This window comes from Belonocnema kinseyi, chromosome 6 (assembly GCF_010883055.1).
Source record: "Belonocnema kinseyi isolate 2016_QV_RU_SX_M_011 chromosome 6, B_treatae_v1, whole genome shotgun sequence".
Taxonomy (NCBI): Eukaryota; Metazoa; Arthropoda; class Insecta; order Hymenoptera; family Cynipidae; genus Belonocnema; species Belonocnema kinseyi.
This window is the reverse complement of record NC_046662.1, coordinates 10,437,514-10,447,819: the sequence shown is the minus strand read 5'-3', so window position 1 is coordinate 10,447,819 and position 10,306 is coordinate 10,437,514. Positions and strand designations below refer to the sequence as shown.

The 10,306-nt window shown below is 26.2% G+C and overlaps 1 protein-coding gene across 3 annotated transcripts in view; it reads left to right on the top strand.

Moving 5' to 3' along the window:
• The window catches only part of LOC117175231 (tyrosine-protein kinase Src64B), a 205,809-nt gene extending 201,062 nt beyond the window's left edge, over window positions 1-4,747 (top strand). For all 3 annotated transcript variants that reach the window (XM_033364897.1, XM_033364895.1, XM_033364896.1), the window contains exons 7-8: window positions 2,191-2,429; window positions 3,644-4,747. In XM_033364897.1, coding sequence (XP_033220788.1) covers window positions 2,191-2,429; window positions 3,644-3,858 — 454 coding nt within the window. In that variant the 3' untranslated portion in view covers window positions 3,859-4,747. The remainder of the gene's footprint in view (window positions 1-2,190; window positions 2,430-3,643) is intronic.
• The last annotated feature ends 5,559 nt before the right edge of the window (window positions 4,748-10,306 follow it).

Genomic DNA, 10,306 nt, shown 5'->3' with positions numbered 1-10,306 from the left:
CAACTTTTTTGGTTGAATTTTAATTTTTTAGGTTGAAAATTAACATTTTTGATATCGAAAATTCGAATATTTAGTTGAAAATTCGACTTTTTTTAAATTCATATTTTCCCTGAAAATTCGTCTTTTCGTGTTCAAAATCCAATTAAACTTTCTTCTAAAAGATACGCCTTCTTGTTCAAAAATCAACTTTTTTTCTTCAATTTTAATTTTTATAGCTTGAAATTTAATATTTTTGGGTTGAAGTAAACTTTTTTTATTGAAAATTCATATTCTTGGGCTTAAAATGCACTTTTTGTTGAAAATTCGTATTTTCGAGATTGAAATAAACTTTTTTTATTTAAAATTGGCCTTTTGTGTGAAAATTCGACTATTTTTTTTAGAAATTAACGTTTTTTATTGAAAATTGATCTATTTTGTTGAAAATTCGTCTTTTTGAGTTGTATGTTCGACTATTTGGTTATAAATTAAATTTGTTGTTGAAAATTAATATTTTCGATTTGTAAATTCGAGTGTTTTATAGATTAATATTAATTATTAATTAATATTTTTGATTCGAAAATTCCAGTATTTCGAAGAAAAATAACTTTTTTGTTGAAAATTCGTATTGTTTTGGTTACAAATTCATATTTTATGGTTAAAAATTCGACTATTTGGTTGGAAATTAACTTTGGAATGGAACATCTTGTTATCAAACAACTCATTCCTAGGTAAAATCAACATTTTCAAACTACTTCGACTATTTTTCATAGTTTTAGGGTTGAAAATTCAACTTTCTTCAAAAAGATACGCCTTTTTTGTTAAAAATTCATCTTTTTTGGGTTGAATTTTTATTTTTTATAATTTGGTTGAAATTAGTCTTTTCGGGTATGTAATTTCGACTATTTATCTATGAATTCAATTTTTGGTTGAAAATGAATATTTTTTATATGAAAATTAGAGTCTTTTGTAGAAAATTCATCTTTTTGTGTTTAAAATGAACTTTTTTGTTAAAAATAATATTTTTGGGTTAAAAATTCAACTGTTTTCTAAAAAATTCATCTTTTGGGGTTGAAAATTCGACCATTTGTTAGAAAATAAACTTTTTTTTTTTAATTCAATATATTTTGACTCTCAATCTTATAAATTTAAAGAGTTTCAGGTTAAATTCAATATTTTACCTATATTAATTTTATTTAAAATAATTCATCCCTCTTGTTGAAAATGAACTTTTTTGTTGAAAATAATATTTTCGGGTTAAAAATTCAAATGTTTTCTAGAAAATTTATCTTTTTGGGTTGGAAATTCGACTATTTGTACGAAAATAAACTATTTTATTTAAAGTTAAATATATTTCGACTAGAAATCTTAGAAATTTAAAGCGCTTTATATTGAATTCAACACGTTATCTACATTAATTTTATTTTTTTTAAATTATCCCTCTTGTTAAAAATCAAATTTTTTGTTGAAGATTCGTGTCTTTGGTTGGGAATTTGTAATCTTTTTGATTGAATATTCATTCTTTTGGCTAGATATTCACAAAAGTGTTTGATTAAAAATACATTTTTTCCGGTGTGAATTAAATTATTTTATTAAAAATTGGTCTTTTTTATTCATCATTTTAGATAGAAGTTCATCTCTTGGGTTGTACTCTTTTGAGATTCAATTATTTCGTTGAAAATTCCTGTGCTTTGCTGAAAAGATATTTTTTATTGAAAATTCGTCTTTTTAAGTTGACAATTAACTTTCTTGTTGCAGAAAATAATATTTTTCGGTTGAAAATTTAACTGTTTTCTAGAAAATTCATCTTTTTGGTTCGTAAATAAACTATTTAATTTAAAATTCAATATATTTCGACTCTAAATTTTATAAATTTAAATTATCCTTCTGTTTCCCCTATTTTGAAATCATTTTGGGCTGCGAATCCTGATATTGATATAAATGTTTTAACCCTCAAACGGTACACTTCAACCGAGCATACGGAAACGGTACACTGGTGCGAATTTGTTTTTTTTTGCAATGTTAATATTAAATATTTAATATATTGAAAATATATATTTAATATGTATGGGGATAATCCGCTCCATCTGTGTTTGCGTAAATGCCAACAAAATGAAAGAACTTCGGGTGCGAATTCGCACTAGTGTATGGTTTGAGGGTTAATTTAATAGTTTGATAAATGATAATTTATAAAGTCGTTCCTTTTGATTTCAGGGACCTTGCGGCCAGAAACGTCTTAATTGGAGACCAAAATAAGGCGAAGATCTGCGATTTTGGATTGGCAAGAGTGATCGAAGATGATGAGTATTGTCCAAAGCAAGGAAGCAGATTCCCGGTGAAATGGACTGCACCTGAAGCCATAGTTTATGGACGATTTAGTATCAAGAGTGACGTTTGGTCCTATGGTATCCTCCTAATGGAACTTTTCACCTACGGACAGGTTCCATATCCTGGTAAGTTTATTCTCATTTTTAGTTTTTTTAAGGACTTTAATAATTAAAAATAAGAGGCGTTTAAAATCGAAGATTTTTGATAAAAAAAATATTTTTAGTTGCTCTACTGTGAATATAAATTAATTCATGATTTTTTAACTTAAATTTTACTTTAAGAATGAAAAAGTCTTATTAGTTAAAGAAATGTAAAATCTCGATTGAAACTTTATAAACCATTTTTCAATTTTGAAATAGCTTGAAAACATTATATTCATAACCAAAGGTTTTTATTCTTCAAATAAAATTATATAATTTTAAATTTTTTAAAGTTCATTGATTGATTTTTTAATGTAGAGCATTGAAATTGACAACGTGAATTTATATATTTTTTTATATTGAAAAATGTTAGTAACTTCAATTTTATACGCGTAAATTATTGAGTATTTGAATACAACATTTTTAAAATAAAAACGGTTACATTGTAATTTTAAAAGTTCAAAATTTAAGAATTCCACTTTGAGGGCTTTCGTTTGCAGCTCAGTTTTTATTACCTCAAGTGAAACATTTTTTAGCTTTAGTGTTCAATTTTTAAAATTTCATTGACCGTGAAATATGGTTGCGAACCGGAAAAAAACCGGGAAATGACCGGGAATTTATTTCGTTGATTAAAACGGCCACCCTGATTAGTCAAAATTACTTTCGTCCCGTTTTGCATCTAGTATTTTATTCCACTCTCGACCGTGACCACCTTTTGGCCCTGAAAAGCGGGGCCGAAGCATTTTCCTATAGCTTTATGCGCACCTCGAATTTTGATCGACTAATTTTTACTTTCGCCCCACTAATTTCACTTTCGCCCCGCAAATTTTACTTTCGCCCCGCTAATTTTTACTTTCGCCCCTTACATTTTACTTTCGCCCCGCAAATTTTACTTTCGCTCCGCTAATTTCACTTTCACCCTTACATTTGACTTTCGCCTCGCAAATTTTACTTTCGCCCCGCTAATTTTTACTTTCGCCCCGCTAATTTCACTTTCGCCCCTTACATTTTACTTTCGCCCCGCAAATGAGGTTTGCGGGAAATGTATCCTACTTTCGCTCCTATTATCAGGGACAAAAGGTGGCCATTCCGCTCGAGTGTGGAATAAAAATGTTTTTTTTTTTTGGCTTTTTGTTGTAATTGAAAATTGAAAAGCGGAAAGTGGATGATGATGTAAAATAATGTTGCTTTTCTCCTAGGAATGCATGGTCGCGAAGTGATCGAGCAGGTGGACAAAGGCTACCGAATGCCGAAGCCAGTGAATCACCCACTGCCAGACAGCATTTACCGACTGATGTTGCAGTGCTGGGACTCGACACCCGAGAAAAGACCGACTTTCGAGTTCCTCAACCACTATTTCGAGTCTTTTAATGTGACCAGCGAAATCCCCTATCTCGAGCCGCCGACCGACTGATACACGGCCCACATGCAGACTCACATGATGCCGCATGGTCACTTTCATTCGGCGCACGTCAATTGTGCCATGGAGTTTTATGGTATTTATTGTTGAATCAATCAACTATCGCAAGCGAGTCCACTTGAATCGTCGTCGTTCTCCGAATAGAAACAGAACAAAATTATTCCAGGAGTTCGCAAAAAGCTGCCAGAAATCGGAACGACTCGATCCGTCATTTTTTCGACATAGAGTCTATCTATGAGTGATCGAAGAACGAATAACGTGCCATGAACTCTCCTCATTCTATACATAAAAAACTGCCAAATTCACTAGGACTTTGAAAATATTTTTCCGAATTTCGAAATTTATTTCGAAGAGTATTTTCAAGGGTGTAGTGTCTTTCGAACCAGTGATGAGAAATAGTTACTTTTTTTTGTTAACAAAGTTACTTTTGTAAATAAGTAAAGAATTGGTAACTATTTACAGTTTTTTTCAGCAAGAGTAATCATAAAAATCATTACTTTTTTAGTTGCATTTTAAATGTAACGAGCCTTTTTTTTAGTTTTTGATCTACTGGTCTCAACCAAAAAATTTAAATGTAAAAAAATTTTTAATCCGCCGGAATTTGAACCCAGGTATACAGATTTTCAGTCTCGTGCTCTACCCATTAAGGAGCACCAAACCGGCTCTCGGTAGACCTGGGATCGAATCCTAGCAAAGCAAAAATTTTTTTCAGATAACATTTTTTCTTAGATCAGTAGATCAAAAAGTGTCTTTTGATCGACGAGAAATCAATAAATTTCATTGGTTTTGTAAAGAATTTTTTCATTTTCCCCGAATGAAATGAAAAACGAAATTAACGGATGAAAAAGTCGCAATTTTGTACACTTTTCTAAAGCTCAAAAAATGATAGCACCGATTTGAAAAAGATCCAAAATATTTTAAACAAAATTTGAATTTTCCAAGATTTAAAAATAAAGCTTATAACATTTGTTTTAGAAGATTTTGAAAGGAACCAATAACAATATAAAATTTCTTATGATTTCTGTAAAAATTAAAAATAAGTTTCATTAGGAAAATTAAATTTAAGACAATATTTAAGAAGATTTTTAAAAATTACGAAAATTTTCAAAAAATAATCGTTTTAAAAACTTTAAGAAAAATTCGCACTATTACAAAAAATATTTCGATGTTTTAAAAAAATCGAAAAGAATCTCCAGCTTGAAGAAAAAAATTAAAAACCAAATATAGATTTTTGAAGATTTTGAAAAAGTTGCTTTTTCAGAACTTTTAAATATTTCAAGAGATTTAAAAAAAAATCTCAAGATTTCTGGGAAAATTTCAAATGGTTTTTTATTTTGAAGAATGAATTTTAAGGCAAACTTTAAAAAGATTTTAAATAATTTTAGAAAAAATTAGATTTTTGAAAGGTTTTAAAAGAATAGCATTTTTTTAAGTTCGTAGGAAAATTTTTTAAAATGATTTTTCATTTTAAAAAACTTAGCTTTAAGCGATATTTTTAGAGAATATTTGCAAAAATTGACGAAGATCTTGAAAAATTTCGAAATCATTAAAATCATTTTAAAAAATATTTCGAAGTTATAACAAAGTTTTTAATTTGAAAAACATCCAAAATATTTTCAATAAAATTTGGATTTTTCAAAATTTAGAAATAATGCTTTTAACATTTTTTTAGAAGATTTTGAAGGGCACCAATAACAATATAAAGTTTTTTACGAAATTTGTAAAAATTTAAAGTAATTTTTATCAGGATAATTAACTTTAAGAGAATATGTAAGAAGATTTCAAAAAATTTCGAAAATTTTCAAAAAAGAATCTGAAAGATTTTCAGGAAACTTTTTAAAAATTTTATGAAAAATTCGCACTATTAAAAAAAAACATTTGCATGTCTTTAAAGATTCGAAAAGAATCTCAATCTTGAAGAGAAAATTATTTCAAAACCAAATGTAGATTTTTTAAGATTTCGAAAAAAGTTGCTATTTCAGAATTTTGAAATGTTTCAAGAGATTTAAAAAAAATCTTAAGATCTTTGTGAAAAATGCAAATGGTTTTTTATTTTAAAAAATGTATTTTACGGCAAAATTTAAAAAGAATTCAAATAATTAAAAAAAAAAAATTAGATTTTTGAAAGGTTTTAAAGAATAGAATTTTTTTTTAATTCGTAGGAAAAATTTTTCCAATTATTTTTCATTTTAAAAAACTTAGTTTTAAGCGAGGTTTTTAGGGAATATCTAAACAAATTGAAGATTTTGAAAAATTTCGAAAAGAAATCGGAAAGATTGGAAGCCAGTTTATATATTTTAAAAAATATTAAAAAATGTAGATTTTTGATTTTTCCGAAAAAATAAGCTTTTTAAGAATTCTGCAAGGTTTAAAAAGATCCATTTTTTTTTAGATTCCAAGGAAAATTTCAAATGATTTTTTACTTTGAAAAATGAATTTTGGTACAAAGTGTCGAAAGATTTCAAATCATTAAAAATATAACGTCGATTTTTTAAAGGTTCTAAGTGAATAAAAAAATCTTCTTAAGTTTCCTTTTTTTTTAATGTTTTTTTTTTCATTTTGAAAATCATGAGACGATTTCCAAAAATGTACAACAAAATTTACATTATTAAAGATGACGAAAAATCTTTTTTTGTCAAATGTTGCAAGATTTCAATAGAATAAAAACATTTTTCGAATTTTATACAAATAATTTGAAAAAAAGAAAGAAAAACTATTGGTAAAGTAAACATTTTTTGTAGGTTTTAAGTTTTTTTTTTAAATTAAAAATGTTCTTCATTTAAAATTAAGTCAGTAATATTGTTTTGATTCTAAAAGCCTGTAAAAAAACTATTTGAGCTCGAATTTAAGTGCTCAAAATCTTTTCAAAAAATACAAAGTTATTCAAAGTTTGTATTTCGTTACAGAATTAATTTTATTAATCATGCTAGTATTTCTAAAATAAAAAATTTAACTAAAAAAGTAAGGAATTTCTTTTTTCGTAAAAGTAACCAAGAAAAAGTTACATTTTGAAACCACAACCAGTTACTTTTTTCGTGATGTAACGATAAAAAATTCCTTCTAAAAAGTAACTTGTCCATTACTGGTTCGAAAAAGGATTAATATTAATGTTCTTACGGAAAAAAGTATCGGCACTCGACTGAAAAAAAAAGGACTGACATTACGCGGAGAATTTATGTATATTGAGAATATATATTGAAAATTTTCAAAACGATTTTAGAACGTGTTTTTCAATGTGAGTTAGTTTAGTTGAATATATTTAAAGGTTTATTTTTCCGCGAGGATCAGTGGTGCCAAGGTTTTTATTTTCTGTGAGAACATTTGAGTTTTCTATCGCACAGAATATTTACAAAAAGTTTTTGCAATTCAGAGGGTGCACTAGAGAATGAAGAAAAAAAAAGTAAGAGCGGTAATCTTAACGTGTTTAGAGATTAGCGTCGACAGAGTCGAAAATTACAGGTAAACGAATAAATGAACTAATTAACAGTATGACCGCAGGTTAGTCGGTTAGAGAACGGTTACAATTTATAAATATATAAATATAAATATAAATATAAATATGAATGTATATTTAAAAAAGGAAGCGATCCGTAAAAATCTCGCGTTACTAAATATCTCTTTTCCAAGTTCGAATTATTGCGTTTTCTGCAGAAATTCTATCGAAAACAGAAATCGCACCAGGGTGTCTACTTATCTGGAAAACCTGGAATTGTCAAAGATTTTTTGTATAACTGGAAAAAAAAAACTGAAAATTTCCGGAGATTTTTTTTTTAAGACAGGAATTTTTTTTCAGGTCAGGACATTTTTTTAAAAACGTGCCTAAATTTGTTTTTAAATTCGTAATATGAAATTGAATAGTAATGTTTTTTCAGTTTCAAAAGTAGCCGCATATTATTGGATTGAACTATTTTGTTGAAAATTAGTCTATTTGGTTGAAAATGCACATTTTTTTATTAAAAATTGATATTTTCAGGTCGAAAATTGAACTGTTTTGTAAAAAATCCTTCTTTTTGGATTGCAAATTAAACAATTTCATGAAAAATTCGTCGTTTTTGTTTGAAAAACCAACAATTTCATTGGAAATTTAACTATTTGGTTGAGAGTGAACTTTTTTTGATAAAAAGACGTGTTTTTGGGTTGAAAATTCAACATTTTAGTAAAAATTGATCTATTTGGTTGAAAATTGATATTTCCAGGTAGAAAATTCAACCATCTGGTTGAAAGTCCAACTATTTCGATATAAAATCCAACTATTCTCTTTAAAATAAAACTATTTAAGTAGAAAGTTCAATTTTTTGTTTGAAAGTTAATTTTTTAAATAAAACCTCATACTTTTGGTTAAAAATGAACTTTTTTGTTTGAAAATTGAACTGAGTATGAATAAAATTAATCTTTCTGGATTGAAAAAACCATTTGATTAAAAATTCAAGTATTTTGGTTTGTAAATTCAAGTATTTTGTTAGAAAATCAAAATATTTGGTTAAAAACAAACTTTTAAATAAAAAATCATATTTTAAGTTTGAACATTAAACTGTTTTGTAAGAAATCCTTCTTTTTCGATTGAAAATTCAACAAAATGATAAAAAATTCAACTATTTGGTCGTAAATTAACTTTTTTTTATAAAAACTCATATTTTTAGGTTGAAAATTTACATTTTTGTTGAAAATTCAATATTTCATTTGAAAGTTAATTTTTTTAAATAAAAACTCATATTTTTTTGGTTAAAAAATTAACTGTTTTGAGAGAAGTTAATTTTTTTGGTTAAAAATTAACTTTTTTTGAAAATTGAACTGTTTTGAAGAAAATTCGCCTTTCTGGATTGAAAATTCAACTATTTGGTTGAACATGAACTTTTTTCATAAAAACTCATCTTTTCGGGTTAAAAATTCAATATTTTGGTAGGAATTCATCTATTCTGTTAAAAATTCCCATTTTTTGTTTAAATTTGTATTTTCAGGTCGAATTTGGAACTGTTCTAAAAAAAATTCCTCTTTTTGGTTTGAAAATTCAACAATCTTATAAAAAGTTCGTCCTTTTGGTTTGTAAAATCAAGTATTTTGGTAGAAAATTACACTATTTGGTTAAAAATGAACTTTTTAGATAAAGATTAATATTTTCAGATCGAAAACTTAACTGTTTTGTAAAAAATTCGTTTTTGTGGTTTTAAAGCTCAATTATTTGATTGAAATTTTAATAATTTAATTGAAAATTCAACAATTTGATTGGAAGTTCAACTATTTTGGTAGAAGATCCCACTATTTTGTTTAATTTAAAAATATTTTGGTAAAAAATTCAATTTTTTGTTTGACAGTTAACTTTTTTTTAACATAAACTCATATTTTTTGGTTAAAAATTCAACTATTATGATAGAAAATTCATCTGTTTGGTTAAAAATTAACTTTTTTGTTCAAAAATTGAACTATTTAAAAAAATTCGTCTTTCTGGATTGAAAATTCAACCATTTTATTAAAAATTCGTTCTTTTGGTTTGTAAATTCAAGTATTTTGGTTGAAAATTCCAGTGTTTGGTTAAAAATGAACTTTTTAGATAAATACTCATATTTTTAGGTCGAAAATTGAAATTTTTTGTAAAAAATTCGTCTTTTTGGATTGAAAATTCAACAATTTGATAGAAAATTCATCTTTTTGGTTCAAAATTAACTTTTTTGTTCGAAAATTGAACTATTTAAAAAAATTCGTCTTTCTGGATTGAAAATTCAACCATTTTATTAAAAATTGGTTCTTTTGGTTTGTACATTCAAGTATTTTGGTAGAAAATTCCAATATTTGGTTAAAAATGAACTTTTTGGATAAAAACTCAGATTTTCAGGTCGAAAATTTAACTTTTTTGTAAAAAATTCGTCTTTTTGGATTAAAATTTCAACAATTTGATAGAAAATTCATTCAAGTATTCAAGTATTTTGGTAGAAAATTCCAATATTTGGTTAAAAATGAACTTTTTGGATAAAAACTCATATTTTCAGGTCGAAAATTTAACTTTTTTGTAAAAAATTCGTCTTTTTGGATTAAAATTTCAACAATTTGATAGAAAATTCATCTGTTTGGTTAAAAATGAAATTTTTTGTTCGAAAGTTAAACTATTTTGAAGAAAATTCGTCTTTCTGGATTGAAAATTCAACCATTTTATTAAAAATTCGTTCTTTTGGTTTGTACATTCAAGTATTTTGGTAGAAAATTCCAATATTTGGTTAAAAATGAACTTTTTGGATAAAAACTCATATTTTCAGGTCGAAAATTTAACTTTTTTGTAAAAAATTCGTCTTTTTGGATTAAAATTTCAACAATTTAATAGAAATTCATCTATTTGGTTCAAAATTAACTTTTTCGTTCGAAAATTGAATTATCTGAAAAAAATCGTCTTCTTGGATTAAAAATTGAACGATTTGATTAAAAATTCGTCTTTGTGGTTTTAAAGTTCAAT